Source organism: Heterodontus francisci, chromosome 4, assembly GCF_036365525.1.
Source record: "Heterodontus francisci isolate sHetFra1 chromosome 4, sHetFra1.hap1, whole genome shotgun sequence".
Taxonomy (NCBI): Eukaryota; Metazoa; Chordata; class Chondrichthyes; order Heterodontiformes; family Heterodontidae; genus Heterodontus; species Heterodontus francisci.
Genome location: NC_090374.1, coordinates 21,239,144 through 21,254,958, shown reverse-complemented (window position 1 = coordinate 21,254,958; position 15,815 = coordinate 21,239,144). Strand labels below are relative to the sequence as shown.

The following is a 15,815-nucleotide window of genomic DNA, read 5'->3' as shown; positions in this document are numbered from 1 at the left end:
AAGAAAGAAATACACACGCACAGCTTTAAACTTCTAAATACCACGTTACGGGTCCCGAGCAAGTCAGGGGCACTGATTGGAGCCAGTGATCAAACACCTCATTTCACGAGACTCCATCAGCTACAGACAAGAACTACTGGAATGGTAGCAGGGATGAAGGATTGTGGATACATGGATAGACTAGAGAAGCTGGGGTTGTGCTTCTTAGAATAAAGGTGTGTAAAGGAAACCCAACCCCAGTCCGAATGCCGGACCCGGAAGCCCGACATAACCCGGCCCGAACCCGACACGTGTCGTCAGATCCCGTCGGGGTTGGGTCGCAGGTGTTTACATCAGTACAAGGGTCAAGGCCTGCTACGTGACCCGACCCCGATGCGTCCCGACGACACGTGCCAGGCTTGGGCTGGATCACGTTGGGCTTCTGGGTCTGGCATTCGGGCTCGGTCGGGTTTCCTTTACACACCTTTATCTTAGAGCAGAGAAGGTTAAGAGGATATTTGATACAGATGTTTAAAACCATGAAGGGTTTAGATAGAATAAAAAATTAGGAACAGTTTCCAATGACTGAAGGGTCAATAACCAGAGATCACAGATTGGCAAAAGCACCACAGACGACATAATGCAACGAATGGGTAGGATTTGGAATGCACTCCCTGATGGGGTGGTGGATACAGATTCAGTAGTAGCCTTCAAAAAGGAATTGGATAAATATTTGAAGGAGAAAATTGCAGGGATAAGGGGAAAGAGCGGAGGCATGAGACTAACTCAATTGCTCTTCAAAAGAGCCAGCCCAGACTTGATGGGCCAAAAGGCCTTCTTGTGTACTACTAGAATTGATGATTCTATGTAGCACTGAGCACAATCAATCAGACGGGTCATTCAGTATTTCTGCCAGCTCGTTGTCACGTTATATTAAACTGTTTATATTGTTTAAAAGGAAAACATTACTTTCCTCTGGTAAAGGAAAGGGACTGGCAGGCATTCAGTGGCAGTGACAAAGGTTATTGAGAGTCTGTCCCGGGCTGCAGCCCTGGTCTTTGGATACTGGGTGCACTATCGGCACTGATTCCAGGGACAGCCATTCACTTTAATAGTACTATCCTGCAAGTACGTGCAGAGTTACAGAGAGTGAGTGAGAGAGATAATCCAGGGGACATGCATCAGCTTGTTTGATAGAACAAACATTGTTCCTTAATCCCACCCAAATCAACGTTTATATATTACAGACGTCATACTCACAAAGTCTTTTGAAACTTGCAGGAATTGATTTGGCTTCAACTCATCTGGTCCAGGCCTCAGCACTCAAATTTCCACCTTGGCCCCTCCATCCTCCACACGCCCCTCCCCCATACTCTACCCTACCCCGACCTTCACCCCCCCGCCCCCCACTCCGCATCCCACCTTCCTCACTCCGACTTCCCTCCCCCTCCTAGACACCCCTCTACCATCTTGCCCCCTTCACAGCCCCTCCCCCATTTTCCCTCTTCCGTACTCTGCACTCCCCTACCCCATCCTCCCGTAGTCCTGTGAGGTGGGCGAAGGACCGGATGAAATTCAATTTCTAAGTACTACTCAACTATTCAGATATTGCACAAGACCTCACTACAGTTAAAGCATTGCTCGAGTTGTCACATGGCCCATACACTGAAATAGCACGAGCTCTGATGAAAGGCCATCGACCTGAAACACTACCTCAGGTTCTATCTCACAGATGCTGCCTGACCTGCTGAGTATTTCCAGCATTTTGCTTGAAAACCTTTACAATTGTTCAATGTCATTTACTCTTGTGCTTTGAATCATACAGTCCATCATTCCTGTGCCAGTTCTTTGGACAAGCTATCCAATTAGTCCCACCGTCCTGCTATTTCCCCAGAGCTCTATTTTTACCCCTTTCAATTCCTTTTTTAAAATTCCTATTTAATTTGATCTCACTACCCAGTCCAGATCATCATAACTTGCTGTGGACAAATAATTCTCCTCATCTCCCCTTTGGTCCTTTTGCCAATTATCTTAAATCTGTGTCTTCTGGTTACTGATCCTCCTGCAAGTGGGAACACTTTCTCCTTATTTACTCTGGAGTATTTACCATCAAAACCTTCTTGATTTTGAGCATCTCTATTAAATCTGCTCTTAACTTTCAGTCCTCGGAGGAGAACAATCTGAGCTTCTCTCGTCTCTCCCCAGAACCAAGTCATCTTAGTTGGGGCGGCACAGTGGCGCAGTGGTTAGCACCACAGCCTCACAGTTCCAGCAACCCGGGTTCAATTCTGGGTACTGCCTGTACGGAGTTTGCAAGTTCTCCTTGTGACTGCGTGGGTTTCCTCCGGGTGCTCTGGTTTCCTCCCACAGTCAAAGACTTGCAGGTTGATAGGTAAATTGGCCATTGTAAATTGCCCCTCGTGTAGGTAGGTGGTAGGAGAATTGTAGGGATATGGGATGAATGTAGGATTAGTATAAATGGGTGGTTGATGGGCAGCACAGATTCGGTGGGCCGAAGGGCCTGTTTCAGTGCTCTATGACTCTATCTATCGTGTTATCTATCACTTATCTATTTCAAACGGGTCATTTCATGATCGTACCTACACTAGATTTAGTAGTGTTTAGTATCATTCTTTAGTAAAATGAAGGGGGCCCTTTGGATGGAGCCCTCACAAGGCAGCCATGGCTCCTGCTACAGCACAGCCTTTAGGCCCCAATATCCATCAAGATTGGTTAATGGCTGGGGAAAGGAGCAAGGATGGGTGATGGGAAGAAAGAACGAGAGCATGATGAAAGATCACAAATGAATAGCTAAGGAACGAATTTGCTATAACAGTGTTGTTAGACAGAAATTACATTCACTAATCTGAGTAGAAAACATCTTAAAACACCACACCATGTATTTCACATGGGTATATGTAATTAAACGCCTACCAGCATTCAGTAACCAAGGAAGTAAAGCACTTACAAGTTTAAAAACCCTCTCAACACTCTGCCTTTCATCTCAACACTTTACCAGCAAACACACAGAATGGTTCAAGTTCACATACTTCGTCATACCAACATGAGTATTGAGATTACCCACCTATTACTCATTTACTAATCAGAAATGCAACAGATTCCCAATTAGCCAGATGCGGCTGTGTCTAATGCCGTGGTCAACATTGCCACAATAGAACAAAATGTTGAAACCAATGTATCTTACCTCAGATGCAGCAAGGGTTAAGTAGTTCATTCCAGTTGGGTTACAAAACAATAAAGCCCTCAGAGAAACAGAGGCGTGGCAGACCACAAGAATGTAATTGGCACATCTGAGGGGTTCTTTCATGGCAATTTAAGCTTTTTTACTCAAAATGATTCTGATTACACAGAAGAAAGCGTAAACAGGTTGGGCCTTTGTCAAGGTTCTCAGAAAAGCCTGTCAGCTGTCTGCAACCCATTGACTGCACTGCTTTGCCATTCCTATCAATTAGGTAGAAAATGTAAGGCAGCAAGGGGGATTAACTCTCGATAGGGTGCATCAAGGCAACATTCACCATGGCGGCAATCATCAATCGAATTATTACTAAGGTCTTGACTGACCAAAAAAGGGGAAGGGGTTGGGAGTTGAAAACTAAAATTATATTTCTCTTGACACCAGATTAATCCAGGAGACTTGATAATGTGTCAGCTCAGTAGGTAGACTCTGTGTCAGAAGGTTGTGGGTTCAAGTCCCAAGTCTGGCACTTCTGTGCAGTACTGAAGAAGTGCTGCACTGTCGGAGGTGCTGTCTTTCAGATGAAATGAGAAACTGAGGCCTGGTCTACCCTCTCAAGAACAGGGGACCTCTAACCATTGCCCTGCCTAAAATCTATCTCTCAAACAACATCAGTACAACAGATTATCTGCTCATTGTGGGAGCTTGCTCTATGAAAATTGGCTGCCATGCTCAATGTATTTCAAAATATTTGACAAAAGTGATGGCATTTCAAATGTACTTCATTGGCTGTAAAGCGCATTAGACATGTACCGAGGTTACAAAAGGCACTATATGAATGCCTTTCTTTCCTTATAACACAGTAATGATTCCTCTAACACTTTGCAAGGATCTCCACATCCCCTTTATTTGCTGCGGATGGGTGCTGAAATTCCAATTGAACATATTTGAACACTCGTTCTGAAACTGTATGTCTTTACTTGTTTCAAGCTTGTGACTTTGGCCTATGCACATGCTCAAACAGCTCTTGAATGTCCGGCTGTGCCAGAACTTAACAAAATATCTGATAACATCAGTCTACTGGCCGATTTTCATTTACACTGCACTCGTGAGATAAGCAGGGAGGAAAGACAATGGCTGTTTAATCACGTGACTCAGTAGATTTCCAGCAGATATAGTCCTGGGTGCGGGGGACGGTGGCTGGGGAGAGAAATCTGTGTGTTGTTCAAATGTTGAGGCATTTTTATCAAGTTCCCCTCCTCAGAATTTTAACAGAAGTCTTTTCACAATACACAGGCTAAGCCTCTGTTGAAATGGAAGAAACTATACAAGCATGTTATGTGTTTGCATAATATCAATGCCAGTAATTTCTTCACTTACAGGTCTCCTGTGTATTGAATATATGTGGGAGAGGGGGACACGAAGGCACACATGTTCACATGCACTTACATGCGAGCAGGAACACCCCTACCACGCACAGCCATATTTACAAACACCCATACACATGCTTACACATAAACACAAACATGCACTCACAGCCTCACACACTAGCTGGACCGTTCAATGGAGCTTACTGTCAAATGAATACACCTGGTCACTGATCACTTCAGTTTGAATAAGCACCATCCATTTCAACTATTTGGGAGTGGAAGAGCAGTTAAATTGTTAACTGGCATGCAGATAATTCACCTGGAACCATTGTTGAGCCAGATCATTTGATGTGGCTGAATTAAACAGAACAACAGTTGAAATGAAAACTTGGCTTTCTCACTGCTGAGCTCAGTAAGTTCTTTACACCATTACTGATGTCATCTGCAGTCACTCTTTAAACTGAAATAAAATGATTGCCCAATTAAATGATCTTCACTAAATCTGGCAATTAGCTCATTTCGTTTTCTTTTGGTTTCTGCGAGTATCTATGGTGCTGCAGGTTAGCCATAACCTTGATTTGGTAATCATCTTTGTCTTAAACATTTATAGCCTAACTCATTCGGCTAACTATTTGGGATCGAGTAACAAAGTAGAATTGTGGTCGAGGATCAGCCATGATCGTATTGAATGTTGGAGTAGGCTTGAGGGGCCCAAGAGCCTACTCCTGCTCCTATTTCTTGTGCTCTTGTATTCATACATGTACACACGTTGCAACAGGAGGACCAGAAGTTCAACTTGGATTTGTGTTAGGCATTGCGAATGTATGTGAAAACCCAAAATTAAGACGAAAGACAATATTTTCTCACAGTCTCGCACCAGTTTGTCACCAGAACAGCCACTGATATCATCGGCTGAAGACATCCCCGAAAGCTAGATAGCTTCAAGGGGAGTGCAGGTTTCAGCAAAGCCAAGTATTCAGGAATCAATTTATAGTAGAAATGTTTGAAAGCAGAAGAAAAGATCTAGTGGGCAAGCCATCGTTTGACCATTTTAACCTCTGAAGTGTGTGAACAAACTTTTAAATCAAAGATCTTCATGTGTTCAAATACCCGTTGTTAAGCATGACCAAGTGGCCAGAGGTCAGATCAGGCCCACTGTAAAAATGGAACTGGCCACCTCTTCCTGTAGATGTTCCATCAATTATAATGAAAGACCATCACCGCTCTCCTTTTATATAGAATTAGACAGTGCAGAATTTTACCGTCTTTGAAAATTTTATGCAGTCAGGAACAAATGTGGTCTCGACTGACCACACAGTATCGCGATATTACAGGAGGCGGCCTTCCTGTTCACTGTCCCATTAAGAAAAGCCAGGTAGGTTCCTGAGGCGGGAGGCCTAATCAGAGGATCCGAAGCTCTTGTGGCCATGGCTGTGGCCCTCTCGTCCCTGACGTTCCACGATGGGAGGGATTACGAGGAGGGGCTGATGGCCCACTGTGGGGAGGCTGCCTCCATTTACCTGCTGGGCTCCAGCCTCATTGGGAGGGCCCGTCCGCCATTGGGAAGCTCCCGGTGGTGCCATAACCATACCCCCAAATGAGCCGAATTGGCTATTGGGTGGGTAGCTGCTGCCACATAGATCCTGCCTTCGGCAAGGTTGCTGGGAGGTGGGATCGTGCCGGGTAGCCGACCTGATGTGCTATTCCCAATGTTTCCTCCCGGTCCCGCCTCTTAACCTGCTGGGAAGATTCCAATATGGAGCTTACAGTACAAAAATTGTCCATTCAGCCCATCTGCTCTAGGTTGTTGTTTATGCTGCACTTGAGCCTCCTCATCTCACCCTATCAGCATAACCTTCTATTCCCCTCTCCCTCTATTCTTATCAATCTTCACCTCAAATGTATCCAGGCTAGTTGCCTCAACTACTCCCTGTGGTAACGAATTCCACATTCTAACCACTCTCTGGATAAAGAAGTTTCTCCAAAATTCCCTATTAGATTATATTCGTGAGCTCTACTTTTGATCTCCCCCATGAGCGGATACATCTTTTCCATGTCTATACTATTAAATCTTTCATAATCTTAAAGACCTCTATCAGGTCATCCCACAGCCATCTCTTATGGAGAAAAAAGCCCCAGCCTGTTCAGCCTTTTCTGTTAAGTATAACCTCTCAGTTCTGGTATCATCCTTGTAAACTTGTTTCGCATCTTCTTGAGTGCCTCCTTATCCTTTTTATAACATGGAGACCAGAATGGTGCACAATACTCCAAGTGTGCTTTTATATTAAGAAACATGAGTGAAGCAAAAATATTCTACCAGAGTACACAAGCCAAAGATCCTCTATTCAAAATCAGGGAAGAATGGAACCTGAATGAACAAACTGGAGTACTTACAGCTTGGGTTTGGCAGCCAGCGGCGGTGGTTCCTTTACTGGTGAGGGCAGTGTGGCTGTGGACTGCATACTTTGCCCTTGGTTTGGTCCATTGATCTCTTGGGCAGAGGAGCTACCATTGGGTTTCTTCTCTGCAGTATTGAGCTGCAGTTGGAAGGCAGCTATACTCGGTTTGATCACCTGAACAGGGTCAACTGTCCTCTTAGGAGGCAATTCCAAAGAACTAATTTCAGTTTGAGGCGGTGGGCTAAGATTATCTACCAAACCATTCCCGTTATTTGGAGCACCTTCATTTCCTGTAGAGAGAGAGAGAGAGAGAGAGAGAGAGGCATTGGAATTAAAGTAGTTATTTAACCAACACGTGCAGCGTTTCGTGCTTATGGTTCTGGGCTAGCAACCCAGAGGTCACATGTTCAAGTCCTGCCACAGCAAGTTGTGAAATTGAATTCAATAAGTCTACCAATTTGTAGGCTGGTACTACCAGAAAGCTAGCTATGACATCAGAACATTGTCTTCAAACCAAACTGGTTCACTGATATGCTTCAGAAAAGGGAAATTGCCTCTCCATCCATTACCTAGTCTTTTATTTGCTCTATCTGGTTGACTCGTAATACACTCAGAAGTGATGCAATCAGTTGAACAGGCATGGGCAATAAAGCTGTCTTGTCAATGTTATATAGAATTACAGCATGTGTACAGCACAGAAGCTGTATCAGCATATCCTTCTATTCCTTTCTCCCTCATATGTTTATCTAACTTGCCCTTAAATGCATCTAGGCTATTTGCTTCCTTGTGGTAGCGAGTTCCACATTTGAACCACTCTCAGGTTAAAGAAATTTCTCCTGAATTCCCTATTGGATTTATTAGTGACTAGCTCATATTTATAGCCCTTAGTTTTGGTCTCTAAACAAGTGAAATATCTCTGCGTCTAACCTACTGACCTATTAATAATTTTAAACCCCTCTATCAGGTCACCCCTCAGCCTTCATTTTCTAGAGAAAAGTCTTTCAGTCTTTCCTAATAGTTTTAACCTTTCAATTATGGTATAATCCTTGTAAATCTTTTTTTTTTTAAATAGCACCTTCTCCAGTGCTTCTATGTCCTTTTTATAATATGGGGATCGGAACTGTGCGCAGTACTCCAAGTGTGGTTTCACAAAGATTCTGTACAAGTTTAACATAACAGGGTTGCCCATATCCCAAGAACAAGTAAAACAAAAAATTGCAGCACTAATTCTATCAAAGTAGCGTCTTGGTGTCACACAGACATTGTTTCGCTCCTTGGGCATGTTGTGACAAAAGCTGCAATGCTATACGCAGGGAATACAGAAACAGATGTCTCTGGAAAACGAATATTTTCCGAGGAGCTCTTTGTTGAAAGAACAAAAGAAAGGACTTGAATATCTATTATGTCTTTCATGACTTCAGAATGTCCCAAAGTGCTTTGCGGCCTATGAAGTACTTTTGAAGTGTAGTCGCTGTTGTCATGTAGGAAACTCAGCAGCCAATTTGCACGCAGCAAGCTCCCACAAACAGCAATATGATAATAACCAGATAATCTGTTTTAGTGATGATGGTTGAACGATGAATATTGATAGACACCAGGGATAACTCCCCTGTTCTTCTTCAAAATAGTTCCACAGGGTCTTTCACATCCACCTGAGTGGGTGCAGGTGGAGCCTCGGTTTAATGTCTCATTCAAAATGGCAGCACCTCCAACAGTGCAGCAGTCCCTCAGTACTGCACAAGGAATCGTGTGCACTCAGTCTGCACTGAATGTGAAGGGAGTTTGGTAAGTGAGTGAATTTTAAGGGTTAATCTCTCAAGACTAGTTTTTCTTTTGTTTACATCTTGCAATTAATGAAATTCCTGTTTCAGTTAAGAGCCAAGTTAGGTTTCTTGCAGTTTTAAACAGGGGTATACTAACACTCTGAATAGCTGTAGCTTGTTAATTAGGTAGCTAGATTAAACTGGTTTCTGAGCTGTATCAGAGCTCTAGCAGAGCTGACACAGCATTGTTTTTGGAGTATAAATTCAGGGCACTCTCAGTGCTGCTTGTCTGAACTGAGTGCTGCTGGAGGGCACAGAGTATTAGGGAGTTTGGTAATTGAGGGAGTTCGGTAAGGAGGGAGAATATAAATTAAGAAAATAGATATGAGTACACAAAGTGTACAGTGGGAGCTTGGTGCGTGAGAGAGGGGCTCCTTTCTTTCTTATACCATTTTTCAGCCTCCAGTAGCTGCCTCTCTCTTCAGTGCAGGGGAAGAAGCTGATTGGTGAGTAACTGGTAAGTTATTTTACTTCTCATTGTAATAAAAAGTTTTTCAAGTTACAGTATGGCAGGTCAGCTTGGCCAAGCGGAATGTATGTCCTGCGGCATGTGGGAAGTCATGGACGCACCACGTGTCCTAGACGAACACATCTGCAGGAAGTGTCACCGGCTGCAGAAGCTTGAGCTCCGGGTTTCAGAACTTGAGTGGCGGCTGGAATCACTGTTGAGCATCCACGAGGTGGAGGACTACGTGGATAGCACATTTAGGGAGGTGGTCACAGTGCAGGTCAGGAGCATGCAGGCAGAGAGGGAATGGGTGACCGCCAGGCAGCCTGAGGACCAGGCAGGCAGTGCAGGAGTCCCCTGAGTCTATCTTGCTTGCTGATCAGTTTTCCATTTTTGAATACTGGTGAGAGCAATGGTTCCTCAGGGGAATGCAGCCGGAGTAAAGTCCATGGCACCACTGGTGGCACAACTGCACAGGAGGGGAGGAAGGAGAGTGGAAGAGCAATAGTGATAGGGGATTCGATAGTTGGGGATCAGACAGGCGTTTCTGTGCCAATAAATGTGACTCCAGGATGTTGTGATGCCTCCCTGGTGCCAGGGTCAAGGATGTCATGGAGCAGCTGCAGGACATCCTTCTGGGGGAGGGTGAACAGCCAGAGGTCGTCGTCCACATTGGTACCAATGACATAGGTAGGAAGAGGGATGAGATCCTGAAAGCAGATTTTAGAGAGTTAGAAAGGAAATTAAAAAGCAGGACCTCCAAAGCAGTAATCTCAGGATTACTCCCAGTGCCACGTGCTAGAGAGCATAGGAATAGGAGGATATATCGATTGAACATGTGGCTGGAAAACTGGTGTCGGAGGGAGGGTATCAGATATCTGAGGCATTGTGGACCTGTACAAGATGGATGAGCTACACCTTAAGACTGGAACGAACATCCTCGCAGGGAGGTTTGCTAGTGCTCTTGGGAAGAGTTTAAACTAGCTTGTAGGGGGATGGGTACCTGAGGAGTAGCTCAAATTGGAAGTTAAGCAAAGCTGGTAACAGGAGGTAGAAAAGTATTAAGTGACATTAGAAGGCAGGTGAAACAAAGGTAAGCATCAACTAGGCTTAGAATGCAGAATGTCAAGACGACAAGTTTAAGGGCACTCTACCTGAATGCACGCAGCATTTGCAACAAGGTAGGCGATGTAAAGGCCCAAATAGAGGTAAATGGATATGATCTAATTGCCATAACAGAAACATGGCTACAGGGTGACCAATACTGGGAACTGAATATTCAAGGATATTCAACATTTAGGAAGGACAGGTAAAGAGGAAAAGGCAGTGGTGTTGTGCTGATAATGAGGGATGGGATCAGTACATTAGTAAGGGAGGATCTCAGATCGGAAGAACAAAATGTGGAATCTGTTTGGGTGGAGTTAAGAAACAGCAAGGGGCAGCAAACATTGGTAGGAGTTGTTTATAGGCCACCAAACAGTAATGGTAGTATGGGGCATGGTATTAATCAGGAGATTAGAGAAGCATGTAGCATGGGTAATACAGTAATCATGGGTGACCTCAATCTGCATATAGACTGGGTAAACTTAATGAGTACTAATGCTGTGGAGGACGTGGATGGTTTTCTCGAGCAGTATGTTGAGGAACCGACTCGCGAACAGGCTATTTTAGATCTAGTTTTAAGTAATGAGAAAGGGCGAATTAATAATCTTGTTGTAAAAGAACCCTTAGGGATGAGAATTTTACATTATGTTTGAAAGTGAGGTAGTTCAATCTGAAGCCAGGGTGTTAGATTTGAACATGGAAATTAAGAAGGTATGAGGGGCAAATTGGCTGAGGTGGATTGGGAAAATACATTAAAAAGTATGACAGTACATAGGCAATGGATAGTCTTTAAAGAAATATTACATAGTTTACAGAAACTATACATTCCTTCAAGGCACAAAAGCCCCAAAAGTAAAGGCAGTCAACTGTGGATAACAAAGGAAGTTAAGGATTATATATTAAAAGAGAAGGCCTATAATGTTTCCAGAAATAGTAGTAAACCTGAAGATTGGGAGGATTTTAGAATTCAGCAAAGGAGGATGAAGAAACTGATAAAGAAAGGGAGAATAGAATATGAATGTAAACTATAAAAAAAATAAAATGTACGTAAAAAGGAAACGTTTGGCTAAGACAAATGTTGGTCCATTACAGGCACAGTCAGCAGAATTTATAATGGGGAATAGAGAAATGTCAGAGAAGCTAAATGATGACTCTGTGTCTGTCTTCACTGAGGAAGATACAAGAAATCTCTCGGAATTAGAGATCCAAAGGATTAGGGGGAAATGAGGAATTGAAGGATATTAGTATTAGAAAGAAGGTTGTATTGGAGATATTAATAGGGCTGAAGGTTGATAAGTCCCCAGGACCTGATATTCTACATCCCAGAGTGTTGAAAGAGGTAGCTATGGAGATAGTGGATGCATTGGTGATCATCTTCCAAAATTCTATAGATTCTGGAGCGGTTTCTGCAGATTGGAAGGTCGCAAATATCACCCCACTATTTAAGAAGGGAGGGAGAAAGAAAACAGGGAATTACAGACCTTGCATCAGTCCTTGTGAAAATGCTAGAATCTATTCTAAAGGATGTGATAAATGAATAATAATAATGATTTGATTGGGCATAGTCAACATGGATTTATGAATGGGAAATCATACTTGACGAACCTGTTGGATTTTTTTGAGGATGTTACTAAAAGAATTGATAAGGGGGAGTTGGTGGATGTGGTATACTTGGATTTTCAGAAGGCTTTTGATAAAGTCCCCCACAAGAGCTTGGTTCGCAAAATTAGAGCACATGGAATAGGAGGTAAAATACTGGCATGGATTAAGGATTGGTTAACAGACAGAAAGCAGAGAGTAGGAATAACCAGGTCATTCTCGCATTGGCAGGCTGTGACTAGTGGGGTACAGCAGGGATCAGTGCTGGGGCCCCAGCTGTTCACAATATATATCACTGATTTGGATGTGGGGGACCAAATGTAGTATTTCCAAGTTCGCGGATAACACAAAATTAGGTGGGAATGTGTGTTGTGAGGAAGATGCAAAGCGGCTTCAGGGGGATTTGTACAAGAACGTGGCAGATGGAATATAATGTGGAAAAATGTGAGGTTGTCCACTTTGGTAGGAGAATAGATGTGCAGAGTATTTCTTAAATGGTAAGCGATTAGAAAGTGTAGAAGTACAAATGGACCTGGGTGTCCTTGTCAATAAGTCACTGAAAGCTAACATGCAGATGCAGCAAGCAATTAGGAAACCTAATAGTATGTTAGTCTTTATTGCAAGAGGATTTGAGTACAGAAGTAGTGAAGTCTTGCTTCAATTGTATAGAACCTTGGTTAGACCTGGAGTATTGTGTGCAGTTTTGGTCCCCTTACCTTAGGAAGGATATTATTGCCATAGAGAGAGTGCAACGAAGGTTCACCAGACATGTTCCCGGGATGGTGGGACAGTCCTATGAAGAGAGATTGGGGAAACTGGGCCTGTATTCTCCAGAGTTTCGAAGAATGAGAGGTGATCTCATTGAAACCCACAAAATACTTAAAGGGATAGACAGGGTAGATGCAGCTAAGATGTTTCCCCTGGCTGGAGAGTCTAGAACCAGGGGACACAAATTCAAAATAAGGGGGAAGCCACTAAGGACAGAGAGAAGAAATTTCTTTACTCAAAGGGTTGTGCATATTTAGAATTCTCTATGACAGAGGGCTGTGGAAGTTCAGTCATTGAGTATGTTTAAAGCAGAGATTGACAGATTTCTAAATAACAATGACATAAGGGGATATGGGGATAATGTGAGAAAAAGGCATTGAAGTGGATGATCAACCATGATCGTATTGAATGGCAGGGCAGGCCCGATGGGCTGAATGGCCTACTCCTGCTTCTATGTTCCTATGAATGTCATCCTAGATTTTGTGCTCATGTCTCTGGAGTGGACTTGAACCTACAAACATATGACTTAGAGGAGAGTGAGGCCAGTTGCAGCAAAAATCCTGCACTTAATAATCTGCTGCAAGGGTGAACTTTCCCAAATGTGGTGTGCATCAAACTTTCTCACTCAGGTTGGGAGACGTTGTGTCACTGACTCTTTCCACAAAGCACACAAACGAAATGGTAAATAAGTTTATCACACGGGTGGAAGAAATATATGAAACTTGGAATGCCATGTCGAACAATTCATTTCTTTCTCTCACTGATGCCTCGTTGAGGTACTTCCATGGACACCAATTACACTCAGATATTTATTATTCAAGTGTGAGCATTGATGGTGATGGTTCATGGCCTGTTCAAACATGATGGGGCGGGTGGGGAGAGGGGTGTGGGGAGGAAGGCGTGAAGGCCACACAGATATACTTACAGAAAAAGATGCTGGACAGTGAGCCATAGCGGATTTTACCTCTTGCTAACCCTGGGGTTCTGCGGCCATTGGCAGCAATCCACCAACCCGGCTCAGCCCTGGAGAGACAGGGTGATTGCACCTGGGATCTTCCTGGCCGGAGTAGGACGCTGGACAATTTCACTGCATCACTGGGGAGCCCAGGCCATTGGCTTTTAATGCAAGAACTAGCCTGTGACCTACATCGAATACTGTATCTCTTGAATTCATAACTTGTTTCAATGTGATGATGGCTCTAGTTACATGCTTCCCTTGTGATCTCTTGTCGATTAATTTTACCAAAGTGTTTATTTTAATTCACTCATGGGATGTAGCTGTCACTGGCTAGGCTCGCATATATTGCTCATCCCTAATTGCCCTTAAGGAGGTGATGGTGAGCTGCTTTCTTAAACTGCTGCAGTCCTGTGCATCCACTGTGCTGTTAGGAAGGGGATTCCAGGATTTTGACCCAGCGACAGTGAAGGAACGGTGATATAGTTCCAAGTCAGGATGGTGTGAGATTTGAAGGGGAACTTGCATCCCGTGCATCTGCTGCCCTTGTCCTTCCCGGTGGTAGAGCTTGTGGGTTTGGAAGGTGCTGTCAAAGAAGACTTGATGCATTAACAAAGAACAAAGAACAGTACAGCACAGGAACAGGCCATTCAGCCCTCCAAGCCTGCGCCGAGCTTGATGCCTGCCTAAACTAAAACCTTCTGCACTTTCGGGGCTCATATCCCTATATTCCCTTCCTATTCATGTATTTGTCAAGATGTCTCTTAAACGTCGCTATCGTACCTGCTTCCACCACCTCCCCTGGCAGCAGGTTCCAGGCACTCACCACCCTCTGTGTAAAAAACTTGCCTCGCACATCCCCTCTAAACTTTGCCCCTCGCTCCTTAAACCTATGTCCCCTAGTAACTGACTCTTCCACCCTGGGAAAAAGCTTCTGACTATCCACTCTGTCCATGCCGCTCATAACTTTGTAAACCTCTATCATGTCACCCCTCCACCTCCGTCGTTCCAGTGAAAACAATCCGAGTTTATCCAACCTCTCCTCATAGTTAATGCCCTCCCGACCAGGCAACATCCTGGTAAACCTCTTCTGTAACCTCTCCAAAGCCTCCACGTCCTTCTGGTAGTGTGGTGACCAGAATTGCATGCAATATTCTAAGTGTGGCCTAACTAAGGTTCTGTACAGCTGCAACATGACTTGCCAATTTTTATAATAAAAGCAAAATACTGCGGATGCTGGAAATCTGAAACAAAAACAAGAAATGCTAGAATCACTCAGCAGGTCTGGCAGCATCTGTGGAAAGAGAAGCAGAGTTAACGTTTCGGGTCAGTGACCCTTCTTCGGAACTCAATTTTTATACTCTATGCCCCGACCGATGAAGGCAATCATGCCGTATGCCTTCTTGACTACCTTATCCACCTGCGTTGCCACTTTCAGTGACCTGTGGACCTGTACGCCCAGATCTCTCTGCCTGTCAATACTCCTAAGGGTTCTGCCATTTACTGTATACTTCCTACCTGGATTAGACCTTCCAAAATGCATTACCTCACATTTGTCCAGATTAAACTCCATCTGCCATTTCTCCGCCCAAGTCTCCAACCGATCTATATTCTGCTGTATCCTCTGACAATCCTCATCATTATCCGCAACTCCACCAACCTTTGTGTCGTCTGCAAACTTACTAATCAGACCAGCTACATTTTCCTCCAGATCATTTATATATACTACAAACAGCAAAGGTCCCAGCACTGATCCCTGCGGAACACCACTAGTCACATCCCTCCATTCAGAAAAGCACCCTTCCACTGCTACCCTCTGTCTTCTATGACTGAGCCAGTTCTGTATCCATCTTGCCAGCTCACCTCTGATCCCGTGTGACTTCACCTTTTGTACCAGTCTGCCATGAGGGACCTTGTAGATGGTACACACTGCTGCCACTGTGCATTGGTGGTGGTGGGTGTGAATGTTTAAGGTGATGGATGGGCTGTCAATCAAGCGGGCTGCTTTGTGGGTTAACCTGGTAACAGTAGCATCACTTTTTGCTCCCTAGTCATAAGATATTGACCGCATCCCATCATCACAAGGAGAACTGGAGTTTCACACAGGCATGTTGTATGGGACAACTGCCAGGGGAAATATTTCAGTTTACCATCACAGGTGTTCCTTACTACTA

At 44.1% G+C, this 15,815-nt stretch overlaps 1 protein-coding gene across 1 annotated transcript in view; it reads right to left on the bottom strand.

Moving 5' to 3' along the window:
- Positions 1-15,815, bottom strand: part of palld (palladin, cytoskeletal associated protein) — a 253,894-nt gene that overhangs the window by 199,988 nt on the left and 38,091 nt on the right. The window contains exon 8 of the mRNA XM_068029263.1: positions 6,940-7,234. Within this exon, the coding sequence (XP_067885364.1) occupies positions 6,940-7,234 (295 nt within the window). The remainder of the gene's footprint in view (positions 1-6,939; positions 7,235-15,815) is intronic.